At 47.3% G+C, this 13,382-nt stretch overlaps 1 protein-coding gene across 1 annotated transcript in view; it reads left to right on the plus strand.

Moving 5' to 3' along the window:
- The first annotated feature begins 243 nt into the window (after positions 1-243).
- Positions 244-13,382, plus strand: part of LOC149369607 (platelet-derived growth factor receptor alpha-like) — an 81,155-nt gene continuing 68,016 nt past the window's right edge. Inside the window, exons 1-3 of the mRNA XM_089559075.1 lie at positions 244-591; positions 2,060-2,240; positions 2,707-3,018. Of these exons, the coding sequence (XP_089415201.1) occupies positions 2,153-2,240; positions 2,707-3,018 (400 nt within the window). The 5' untranslated portion in view covers positions 244-591; positions 2,060-2,152. The remainder of the gene's footprint in view (positions 592-2,059; positions 2,241-2,706; positions 3,019-13,382) is intronic.

A 13,382-nucleotide genomic window follows, 5' to 3' on the forward strand; every position in this document is an offset into this window, starting at 1 on the left:
GGAAAGAGGATTACGTCTTCATTAAAAATTAAAGCCACTGTCTTCACTGTAAACATCGGTCCGATATTACTTATTCTCAACTCTAGGCACGAAGTTCTTGAAAGTGGCAGATGTGCGTTCTTAATGATGTATGATTAAGCTATAGCGCTACGCGTTACCGCTAGAGAACAAACCAAAGAATGTGTCTTAAGCACTAGCTCTAAGACAGCAGTGAAACCGGCACAACTCTAATGCGGCATAGTGATAACTAACAACTAAACGCGAACAAACCGAAGAGATTCAACATGACAAAGTAGACCGCTCATAGTTTTCCACATACCGGCCTAACATCTATATGTAGCGTTTCCAAAAGTAATCCCTGCGTCAGAGACGATTCATGTGCTATCCTCGACCATTTAACAGATATATCGCTTCTCTCCTCTTCTCTCCACAGGTCCACTTCTCTCCACAGGTCCGACATCGGGAGTGTATCGGTACCTGCCGCCAGAGTTGAACATCACCGGGTCCTACATCGACATTCCTGCCAACAGCACTCTGCGCATTACGTGCTACGGGATATACCCGCTGGCTTGGAAGCTGCCGCCCCACGGGGTAAGTCGTCGAAATCAGCACCTCGCAATGTTCGTTGCTCATTATTGAGGCTGACGAACGCTGTGAGGGCCAAGTGCGGAAAAGGGCGATAGAAAAGCATTCAGAGTGAGCTAAATATAGGAGGAAGCATATACAGGTCGACAAGATCAATAACGCTTACTGACGTAGTAGTGGGGAACGCGATAGTGTCTACTGTTCTCAGGCAGCGTTGTATTAATATTTCTGTGACCTCTTTCTCGTGACCTCGTCCCTCATTTCAGGTCCTGGTTTTTTCCTTGTTTCCTTTTCGTGTCCCCCCAACCCTCTTTTTTTTTTCTTGGCGCGGCAGTAGTTTCTTACCCCAATATTAGGCCAGCCTGCGCAGGTAACGAAGGATGCCGCGAAAGCACTCGGCTGACGAGGTAGCAAAAACCAAGTCGCTAAACTGAATTCATGTGTCCGTCGCGTTTCCTTCTATTTTCATGATAACAGCACAAAATTATGCACGGCGACGGGCCTTTCATTCTCCACACTCTTATCTTTGTCCGCCTGTGTGTACGGGGTATAGCCTCACGAACAGGGCACTTTCTCTTGATCAAGTGAGCGAGCCCTGGGTAATTCCACTGGCACATCAGGCGGGGTTTGCTTGTTTTCTTTTTGGATGCGGAATGTATTTCATTACACTCCTGGACTGCTGCACTGCGTTTTTCTTCTTTCTTTGTGTGAGTGTACCTGATAGAGACAAAGTCTGATAGCAGCCGCTTGCTTGTGAGGTGCGGACATTTCGCTGTGATGTCACAACTGCTCACCCGTGGCTAAAGAATGTTTTTGCGGCGGAATCATGCAGTAATTACTTATCTGAAAAAGCATACAATGCAGTTGTAACGGCTGTCGCAATAATTCGATTTTTTTCAAGTTCGCGCGTGTTTGGCACCGGAACGCTTCTTTCAGCGCATTTAGAGGCAGTTGACCACGTGATAGGGCTGGCATGTGCTCGGCTTTTATTACACTATTATTTTTATCTTTTGTTTTCACCATCTTGTGGCTCACAACAGACAGTGCGTCTCTTCTGCGACGATCTCTGCTGGCCTGGTTTCGTAGTTTGGCTCAGGAGTTTAATTCGGGAGGCCAAAAAAAGAAACAAATGAACTTGTGGTTGCTAAACACTTAACTGCATGTCCGTTATATGTGTGTTCAAGTCAGCTCTCTTAAATTCAGCATGGCAGCGACGGTATATTGGTGTTAGGTCTTACAGAACAATACGTAATTAAAAGTGAGCGCATTAACGACGTTTCACTTATCAGAGATTTTATTGTGAGACCACGTTGAGTTAATTACACTGCTGTTTATAATGCATCCACTTTCTTTCATAAATGTCGTCACATAGAAGCAGGAACAATACTTCATTCCAGATCTTTTGTTCTTGCGGTTATGTAATTCTTTTGATGCTGATGTCCCAATCTCAATCTCATGTTTTGTTCAATTCCAGGATAACGTCTCTCTGCGTTCTTCTGTCACTGAAGAAGAGCTGGATGGCGAACGTCCGTACAAGAGCGTCTTTGAGCTGAACACTACTGACGTCATGGACATGGGCCGCTACACCTGCTACTACAACGAAACCACCGATTCCATAAACACTGGGAACGCCACAGTTTATGTCTTTGTCAATGGTAGGTCCTGTAACCATTATCTGCATGAGGGCACCGACACTTCATTTTGTAGGCTCCCATGCAGGACATATGCACACGCCTAATTCTAGCCGTTATAAAAGATAGACTAGGACTTCAACGTTAAAAAAGAAAAAAAAAATCAGCGTAAGTAGAAGAAATGCTTGCTCTAAAATAATTTGCATAAGGCTTAGAAATTGTTTCAATCGACGTCAACATTACTGACCACCAAATGTCTATGCGTGTTTTCTTCGCAAAACCTGAAGCCAGTTTTATAATGTGCATCGGCGTGCATGCATATGTGTTGTGCGTGCGTCCATGCGTATTGTGTGTGCCTATGCGTGTGTGCATATGTGTGGGTGTGTTGCTTACCTGCAGCATTTTTTCGCTTTATTGCCAAGACCGAAGCTTGCGGTTTCAGACTGGATATAGTTTAATAACCACCCTGACTCTCTGCTCGCTGGCACAGACGACTACTACCTGTTCCAACCGGACAAGCAGATGGGCCAGTGGGTAATCGTGATGGTGCTCCACGGCGAGCAAAAGGTGGTGCCCTGCCTGCCCACTCACTCCGAGGCCAAGGTGCAGCTCTGGAAGGACCTGGGGCACGACAAGATGGAGGAGGTGTCACTGGTACCAGGATCCGTCGAGTTCGACCCCATGCGCGGCTTCATCATCTACAATCCGGACAGAAACTACGCCGGACACTTCTTGTGCAACGGCTCGGTACCCGGCCGCGTCTACAACGTCTCCTCCAAGTCCTTGCACTTCGCCTACCTGAGTGAGTGTGCCACCTGTTCTGCTAGATGCCAGGAGTTGTCTGGTCCTAGCCTTGTACAAGACGCACTAAATACCTTGACAATGACAGCGTCAAATGATGACGAGGATGTAATAATATCTGCGGGGGTGTAATAATATCAGCTACACCGCCAGCAAAATATGAACGTGCCTGAGAAGAACCAAGATTGGCTCCCGGCACGCCTGAATTTTTCTGCCCTTTGGCAACAGTTGCTACCAGCTGTGACGTCAGTACAGGAATACTAGTAACTAGAAAGCATTGTCAGTCGCTCCAATTTAAATGCCGGTTATAACCAAAATAAACATAAAAGAGGAATAAACTAAAGAATAGTAATGAAATGCGAACTCAGGTTCGTTAGCATATAACAACAATAGCAAAATGGATTGAATAATTGTTGGAAGCATCTTTTATACCACTTATTGAGTTTTTGGAGACATACTTATTGAAGGCTCGTAGCAGGCCAAAGGACAAACAACAGAGCAGTGACAAAGGCTGTGTCACGAACACTGCAAACACGTATCGTACGAAGGTCTCTAGAACTGCCGCAAAGTTTATGCTAGGCTAGATAGGCTGTTGAAAGGACGGCTTCCCACAAGACAGGTACTGAAAAGTGCGTTCAGTATCTTTGCTCCCGTCTCCACCAGTCACGTCTTGCGTTGCTTGCTTGCGAGGAATCACCTGAACAATCAAAAGAAAAAAAATCATTTTTTTGGACATGATGGACCGTAATAATGGAAAGTTTGAAAATGCAGAAGACACAGCATAACCTGTATTGTATTAAAATTTTTTGCCCGCTGCACTTACGCAAAGGGTTACAGGGAATAGATCTACCAGCACTAATTGTGTTCGGCTCAAAATTTCGAGTATCATGTTGAATTGCAAAGGCAGATCGCGAACGCTCCGCCGGATCATGAACGGAGTGCGTAGCTCCGGCGAAGATTGCTCTCTCCCATTCTGCGAATGGAATGCGTGCGCTCCTGCGGGGCCACTAAGAAAAGCTCTACGTTCAGGCAATATGGCGGCGCCCGTCGAAGCGGGGCTTCTCGTTTCACCACTGATGCCCTGTCGCCACTCTGTCTCTCACGTTCAGGGCGAACGAAATGCGCACGAAACTTTCGCCTTGACAGAACATTCCCGCGCCGCAAAATTTTAGGGATAAAAGGCGCCAGATGCGCAGATTGCTTCCGTATTTACAGACATGGAGGAAAAAAAACTAGGAGGGAGCGCGCTCAGCCTCTGCAAGCCATCCTCCTCTGATGCCGCTGCCGAGGGCCCTTTTGCGCGCTGACTCTTGGGAAATAGGCCCTCCACAGTTACCAGACTGCCAACCAGCGATGCTCTTTAGTGAACGTCCGTGCTCCGATGTAGCTCAGAAGCGCCGCGCCTGTGTTGCTGCTTTGGCGGAATGCGTACCGAGCTCGAGGTTGTCTGAAGGCTCTGCGTCTCAACACTTCTGTTGATTACACTCTTGAGTTTTTGGGTGCACTGTAGAAAACTGCAGGTAAACTTTTCATCAAAGGGTGCGGCCACGACCTCGTCACTGTTCAACTGTGGTTCATAAAGAGAATGGAGAGGAATTCCTTTCGTCGTTATACACATATACGGAGCGTTTATTTCAGCGCATGCTATAAGCGGAGAACTCGAGAGTAGGCGAAGAAAACGAGCCTCTAAAAAAGGGCGCAGTGGCTTCCAGAGCGCTCACGGCGGACGGACGTGTTTCACGAACGCTCCGGCGCGCAGCGCAAGATTCTATTTCTCGGGCAGGCGGACTTCGGCCCGCCGATGGGCCCGCCGTTCTCCGCTATTCTCGAGGCACAATTCGCGCCGAATACGCTCGCGCACATACGTACGCGGTTCCCACGTGAAATGCAGCAGTGAAGTATTTCTCTCTCTCTCTGTCGAGAGAGACTGCCGGCGGCTTTACGTCTGCCCCTGCGCGGGGTGTACCGGCCACTGCGCACAATCACTTACAAAAAGAAGTAAACTGTATGTACATAGCCGCCCGCACCTAGCGTCCTGTCTCGGACTAATCGAGCGTGCGGCACACTGCACTAGCGGCCGCGTAAACCGTCCGAGGTAGCACCCACGGAGCGTTTGTGTCACGCGTGCACTACCTGGCGAAGAGCAAGCGGGAAGTCAAGCCCGCCTGCTCGATGAACGCACAGAGGCTCACCATTGTTTTGTCACGGGTGCGCGCACTGCCGCGCGGCCACAGGAGCGCTTCGAGACTGTCCGGGATGATTCCCAGCGCCCTGTAGGCCGCGAGCATCTCGCGACGCGGCACTGCAGAAGCGGCACAGCGAAGGAGCATGTGCTCCAATATCTCCACTGCGCCGCAGTCAGCGCACGCGTCGCTCGGGGATCGTGGCCGCTGCGGCGAGCGAGCAGTTTGCGCTCACCACGGAGCCGTCAGTGAACACAAGCGGATGGTCGCGCAGTTGCTCGTAGAGCGAGAGAGCAAAACCGAAACCGAGATCCGGCTAAGAGCTACCGCTGCCTTGTACCAGCCTCGCTCAAAAAAAAAGAAGGGATTTTAAACCACCATTCAGCTCATTCAAAGCTTATTAAAAGGGGAATAGCAAAAAACTGCCTGCGCGCTGCTCTTGATAAGTCTTGCCCACATGAAATGCAGGATAGCGTGCGATTTCAATTACAACGTCTGAATAGTGCTGGTTTTCCTCGAGTGATGGTCACCTCGGTGATAGAAGCCCTTGCCAAGGAAGCTCGTTGCCCACCGAAGCACAGCCCAAGTGAAGAACCGCAACGCCGGAGACCCGTGGCAATACCATACTTCCACCAGATCTCCCATCGCCTCAAAAAAGTGGCCATGAAATGTGATGTCCCGGTGGTCTTCAAGGCGCCCAAACAGCTTTCGGGCATGTGCAATATGGTGCAGGGAAGTGGCAAAAAGAGCGAGTGCCGCACTAAGCATGTAGACAGGTTCGTTCCCTGCAAAACTGGGGTGGTGTACAAAATACCCCTCACATGTGGGAATTGCTACATAGGGCAAACTGGACGTTGCCTGAATGTCTGACTTCAGGAGCATCGCGCCGCTGTTGAATCATTGGCGGGGGGCGGGGAACTGGCAAAGCATTGTCGCCATTGCAGTAACTACATGCCCCGGTTCCGCGACACAATTGTCTTGAAAAAATTGACGACCCAGCTTAGCAGGAAAATTTTCGAAGCCTACTGCATAAAAAACGAAAATGACCGTTGCATCAGCTCCACTTACGTATCTTTATGCAAGAAAGAATTTTATCTAGACGCTAACTTGTGCCACGCGCGCCCACGTGCCTGCGTTATTTGATGGTGTCGGCTGTTTATCAGGTGTGATTACGATTCCTGTATAAATGTGGTTTTCCTGTAGTAAACTTTAGTTGAAGTTCCGCGTCTTGCCCTGTGGTTTCCTCTGCGTCGGTTTGCGCGGTTGCAATATACACTCCATTGCCTTGTCACGTGAGGGCCTTTTTCCCATGATGCTATCCATTATATTTTTTATGACTAGGCTTCAAGGTTTTGACGTCATGCTCCCTCCCAGTTTTTTTCTTCCTCCATGTTTACAGAGCTGCTAGGCTTAGCGAGTACGCGCGCCTGACGTCAGAAAGCGCGGGACGTTCAAACAGGGTAATGATCTTGATATATAAAGCGGTCACAATGAACTGACAATCTTTTAACACAGATTTTTGATCATTCCGTAGTTTTTGTTTATGCGGACGCGAACATGGCAAAAAATATTTACATTTGGGAGAATTAACGTTGCGCGTTTTGGCTCAGATGGCGCTGAAGGTGCAAAAAAAATTGTTTTTGGAGAGGAGGCGCGAAGCCAGGGCAAAATTTATTTAAATTTTTTGCGGGAATCAGACAGGCATATAGTACGTGGATCCAGCGGGTCCAACCGAGGAGGGCATCTGCACCATTGCTGGGGTGCACGAGGGAAAGCACGTGAACAGGCTCTCGGTAAAAAATAGCGACTCGCTAAGGTTGGAGGAAGTGGCGATTGCACAGGCCCCCACCCACACCGACACAGGGTACATAATGTCGGACTCGCAGCAGGCCTGCCGAAATTACGTGCGGGGTAGGATATGTTAGTGACTGCGACATTGCAACTAGCATGGAAAGCACAAGGACAGCGACAAAAGGAACCGACGGGACAGCACGCTAGACTTCAACTGACGTTTTAATGCACACATAACAGATTTTTACACTTCTATTCGGCGCATGCTCAGGAGACTGTACCCCCGCCCCCTTCTCTTTATCACGAAGCAGATTTTCATAACAAAGAGTAAACATTTAAACCAAATTGACGCGCAAGTTTTCTGACAGATAGATTATCTCTTTTTTCGTGAGGGCTATTGAGGGTGTGCTCACGCACTTGTCCCCTGTTTTATCAATGCAAAATGCTTCAAATATCTCCATATATCACCCTGCCTATGAAGCCGTCTCAGCACTCTCGTGTGGCTAAAGAGCGGAACGCATTTTTCTTCATTACCGCCTGTTGTTTTTACTTTGCATTTTCGGCAATGTGCGACCAAATGCCCCCCCCCCCCCCCCCGCCATCAGAGCTGCGACTGTAGTCCGGTGTTTTCGTAGCCTTTCGTTCAGGCACTGGCCTGTTTGGCCAATATAACATACATAACATATATATAACATATATAACATATATATATATATATATATATATATATATATAAGGATAGAGCCATTCACCAGCAGAATACTATAGGAATTTGAGAGCAATTCGGATTCGGTTATGAGCAAAAAAACAGGTAGTATGAGTCAACCAGGGGGTTGAGGGGATCGAGGCTGCTGACGCGGCTGCCCGAGTGTTCCTTCCCCCGGGTTCCGCTCAATCCCCCGGTTCTCCCGCGCAATCATACCGATTCCTCTACTCTCTTACGCGGATATTAACAACCATTTACGCCTCTGCAGGAGGATACTCCCGGGACCCGCCATGGATCTCCACAGAGCCGTGGAGTGACACCTTAGATGTCTCAAAACCGGGTCCTTCTTAAAACCCGCCGTACTAAAACACGTGGACCCACCATTCCCGGGCAGGTGCAAATTATGCATGCTGACCTATACCACATGGTGTGAGCCAGCACAATACACATATAGCCATTATAAGTCAGACAACTAGGCAGGGCTGTGATGCGGGCCTGTCCAGCTCCGATCTGGAGGCCCAGCCGGCCCTGGTCCAGAGATCACGGGCAGCGGCGGCGGCCAATGGCGTCCCGGAAGCGTATTGCCAAACCATATCCCGTAGGCGCACTCGAGCAGACGAGACCCAGGGGCGCGATTACGTGACATAACGCCACTTCCGTCGACAACACACAAAAAAAAGGCTGCTTCACTTGTAGCCGCGGCGGCCTCGGTGTTTTCACGCCCGTTGTAAACAAGTGGTTCCATGACCAAGGGTCTGTGCAAGCCGCCTCGTTGGATCCTGGATACTTGCCTCGGAATGCTTAAAGTGCGCCGATTCCAAGTACCTATGCAAGCCGTGCGGTTGGATGCTTGATATGCATCCAACGCAATACCTACGCGGTGGCGGTGTCTCGAAGCGCTTGTTTGAGCCGTTTGTGGTCGTTGCAAGCGTTCCTAATTCTTGCGAGGAATGGCCGCGGCGAGTAATAGCTGCTCACCACGGCGAAAAGAGGCTGCTCACAGCCAATTTCCTGTGCGTGCATAAGCTGCATAGCACAGTGACAAATGTGCGCGTAGTGAAAGTGAGTGCGATCGGAGCAAGTGCTTCTCGGCAGAGAAATGCGCACGTGTGAAGGCTCACTACGCGCGCAGTTCTTTTTTTTTTTCCGAATGTTGAAATGAACTCGGCGTTGCGCAGCTAGCTGCATTGGTTGCAATGGTTGCGACCGAAGCGAGCGTTGTTAAGCGACGATGTTTCTGCTTTGTGTCTATCACCGATTTTGGCCGCGGTTCGTAGGTACTGTGGTTGAAAACTGTCGTGTGTGCGACGCGGCGCGATCTTGGCTGCACGGCCGTCGGACTGCTTTCTTCCGCGACTACAGCAGCGTGGCCATGCTTCTGCGGCATGGTGCTCCATACAGTGCATCGGTGTGCAGTGCAACAGTCTGTTCTGGAGCGCTGTCTTTTTTTTTTATTTTCTGCCGCCTATGCGGACCTATGTCTGCAAAAATGTGTGCGTAAGGAACTGGTGACAACGCAAAACTCTCTGCATAATGGTAAGCTGAGCCCGAGGAGTAGTTTTCTGTTTAGGTTGTGACAACATGGTGTGCTCTGTTTAAAAAGTGCTAACTTAGCATTTTCGGCTCTTTGAGGTTATAGCGTTTATAATGTATGCAGGTGGCCCAGATATTTTATTTTCAAAGAATTTAATTCATTTCGCACAAGAGCAATCTGTGCCAGGATGCGAGTCGCCAAGCCCTGACAATTATTTTGACACCAGAAAAACAAGTGTCTTGGCAACCAGCAACTGTGTGAAGTAGGAGGGGTCAGTGTGCCAGGTAGCGTATTGCCAAACCATATTCCGTAGACGCACTCGAGCAGACGACGCCCAGGAGTGTGATCACGTGATATGACGCCACTTCCGCACTTCCCTACTTCCGTCCGCAGCAAAAATAGCTGCTTCATGCGGCACTGCGGTTGTTTTCATGCCGTTGGATCCTGGTACTTGCCTATGAATTCTTAAACTGCCGCGATTCTAAGGACCTATGCCAGCCGCACCGTTGGATACAAGATATGCGTGGTCCACGGAAAACCCATGCTGTGGCGATGTCACGAAGCGTTTCTAATTCCTGCAAGGATCATAATGGATCACTGCGAGTAACAGCTGCTTACGGTGAATTTCCTGCGCGTGCATAAGCGTCCACGTAGTGAAAGTGAATGTGATCGGAGCGAGTGCTTTTCCGTCAAGGCAGAGAAACTAATGTGCCCCTGGGAAAGCTCACTACGTGCAGCGTGTTTTCCGAATGCTGAAATGAGCTTGGCATTGTGCTGGTAGACGCATTCGTGGCGTTAGTTGCAGTGGTCGCGACCGATGCGCGAGTCTTTCTGCTGCATGTTCATCACTGATTTTGATACAGTGCTTGTAAACTCACTGGAAGTTACTCTGCCTGCACAGGAAGTTACGCTGCCACGAGAAACGCGCAATAAAGGTTTCAGAATGACTACGCGAATCTTATCGCAGATTCTCCATCGTAAGAACACATTCACTGGATCATGCAAGGCTACAGTGCAAGCTGCTAACAACCATCATAATCACGAAATCGCATTTTTCAAATTCCTAAGATTTCATACTTTAAATTATTAGTCAGTAATTCAAAATAGCACACTACAGTGGATTAACATTGCTGGCAGAGAAAAAAAATTGTACTTGCAGCGTTTCCCAAGCAATGCACAGGAGTTGTCACTGTAATATGCAAACAGGCCTCCTCCCTGCATCCCTACTGATGGTATTGCAAAAGACATGCGTATCTATTCAATGTACCATGTGTGCGCATATCTGAAGTGTGCATGCTTCAAAAATTCATATTTTAGAACACTGCTGTCAATCACGAATGCAATTGCACATGAGAAAATTATGACGTTGCTCACCATTTGGAACACGTACAATCAGTGGTAACTAAAGCAGTTCTCCATTTCACAGAACAGTGAAAATGCAACAATACTGATTTGTTTTTGTTGTGTTTCTATAGCTATTATAAAAACCAAATATAAATGGAGCTCATTGGCTGGGAATGGGCTTAGATGTGTGTCATTCGGCTAAAGTGCATGTCTTTATTCTCCACATTGACAGAGGGACGTCAGTTCTCTTCTAGCGGTCATTCCTGAGATAACATTGGAGTTGCACGAGCCAGAATCCAGCGTTGAAAACAAGTGTGGGATGAGATAACATTGGAGTTGCACGAGCCAGAATCCAGCGTTGAAAACAAGTGTGGGATATTCTGTCGAAGGCGAGTGATTGTTGACATGTCATTGTTGACATCGCCGTCGCAACCTGTCATTGCACTTCTTTCCTGTCGTCTCTACCCCCTTTTTTCCTGAGAACGTCTTTTTAGCGCACAGCCTATCAAATAGGAATATGTACCAACTAGATCGTCAGAAAGCCTTACTTAAGTACATATCTCCTACTACGGGCTCTTTACTCTGTCATCAGTTCAGGCAAGCTGCTGCTACTCTGTGTGTGAACCTAATCTCCATCGCAACCTGCCATTGCGCTTCTTTCCTGTTGTCTCTACCCCTTTCTTCCTGTGAACGTCTTTTTAGCGCAAAGCCTATCAAATATGAATATGTACCAACTAGCCAGTCAGAAAACCTTACCGCAGAACAAGCTGCCGTATAATCTGTGCAACTCCAGAGCATCCTCGAATGTCGCTGTGAATGCAAAACACAGTTGGTGCGCAGTATTTATTGCATAAAAGTCTACACATGACATACTCATTAATATCAGCATAATGAGATATGGGAGCCAGTAAACTTCATTACAGGGAGAGGAAATGCAAGGAATAATTTGGAGGGTTTGCCTAATAATGGCTCCTGGCTTATGCAGGGAAAATACACTTCGTAATATTAGGGAAACAGAATACGGCGACCATAATTTCTGGTTATCTCAAGCCAGCCCTTCATTTCAAGCAGAATTTTTAAAATTGGATTTTCATTATGAGAGCTAAAATTTCGCAGAATAAAATGAAATTATTTTTTTAGCCATTTAAGTATGCGACAGGCTTACGTTTCTATGTTCTCGGATACAACTTTAAAGCAGCATCTAAGAGTTTCCGCTGATCATTAAACTGTAGTACAGCATGACTCGGTGACGAGGGGGTATATCCACGAAACAGTTCGCTTTGGAACCGCCTCGTTTATCCACGTTTCACCTCACGCCAATGGCCGCTGCGCCATCTGACGTCAGGCTGGCTGATGTTAAGTTGCAAACCGCTTCATGGATATAGCCCCAGTTCCCAAAGTAGCAAGCAAAAGTGAGCATTGCTAACCGTTGCCGTTAACAGATGTTTGTACGGCTTAATATATATGGAATCTTGGAGTTGCTATTTATCAACATCTTCAGCAAAATATATCTATTTCACAGCTAGTCTGATTTCAATGAAAGAAATTAGGCGAGGTATCGATAAGCGTCAAAAACGTGGAAAAGACCAAGTTGAAGCTGGGCCAAAGAATGCTGTCTTTTGCTGGCATATGTTTGCTGCAGATGCATCTTTTGCTGCAGATTGAAGTTAACGGATTCTGGGTTTAAGGTAGCCAACAGCCCCGTTAACGGTATCCTGAATGTCAATGCATAAGCATAGAAGTAGCATTCTCAATGAGCCATGTTAAGAAGTCTATGCGGTGCTTAGCTAAAGAGACAAGCACAAAAGAGACTGACACAGATAGGCATAATAATGCACTAATTTTCATTGCTAGCTGGATCTAGCTTGTGTATAGTGTGCAAATTAGCCTAAATGTAACTATTGTGCAAATATGCCTTGACATTACATGAAATAGATTATTAGGAAAGTTCTCGATGAATACATTATGTAAAAGAGAACATTGTATTGGTTTGCCATTGTGGACGTGTGACTATGCACTTTGTTAAATCAATTTATTTTAACATTTATTATACCTCAACGGTCCTACGTAACAATACTTGAGCCGTGAACATTGACATGGCGTAGCAAATAGGAGCTTGATGAATTCACTGTTTACTAATAAGGGAGTAATTACTGCATTGGCACTTAAACGCAACCATAAAGCTACAAAGGAAAGCTTTGCAGCTTTCTTTTGTAGCCGTATGGCTGCGTATGGGTGGATGCTAATGAGCAATTACTTCCTTACAACAAACCATTTCTACCTTTAGGGATTCCTCAAAAATATGGCACCAACATCACCGCCACTTCGAGCTCGCCCCACCATATGCTAGCCGTCCTGGTTTTCTTGGTTGGTAGTGCGACTACCTCAGTGAGGCTGTGGTTCCGAGTTCGAACCATACACCAGAGCGTATTTTCATTTATCTACAAAGCTTCTGTGGTCCTTGTGCAGCTTTTCTTTGTAACCTTATGACTGCGCTTGGGTGGATGCTAATAAGTTACAAACGTTCTGCACACTGGGTGATTCCCATAAAACATCAAGCTAACATTGTAACTTATTGCGTCAGTTCCGGCAGTGACCAGTTCAAAAGAAAAGAGGTTAGCAAGCATAGCCATGTGAGATGAAGACCATTCCAACTTTTCGTGGCAAAAACAAAATGAATCTCGAAATGCAGTGTCATGAGCTAACTTAAGTGGCACAACAATGCTTATGGAGCTATTGCAGAAGAAACTATGAGTCATAGTTGGTTATGTGACGGTAGAGGATAAAAAAAAGCTGCAGTTTCTGAA

This window comes from Amblyomma mixtum, chromosome 1, assembly GCF_055824585.1.
Source record: "Amblyomma mixtum isolate Tamu chromosome 1, ASM5582458v1, whole genome shotgun sequence".
NCBI classification, from domain to species: Eukaryota; Metazoa; Arthropoda; class Arachnida; order Ixodida; family Ixodidae; genus Amblyomma; species Amblyomma mixtum.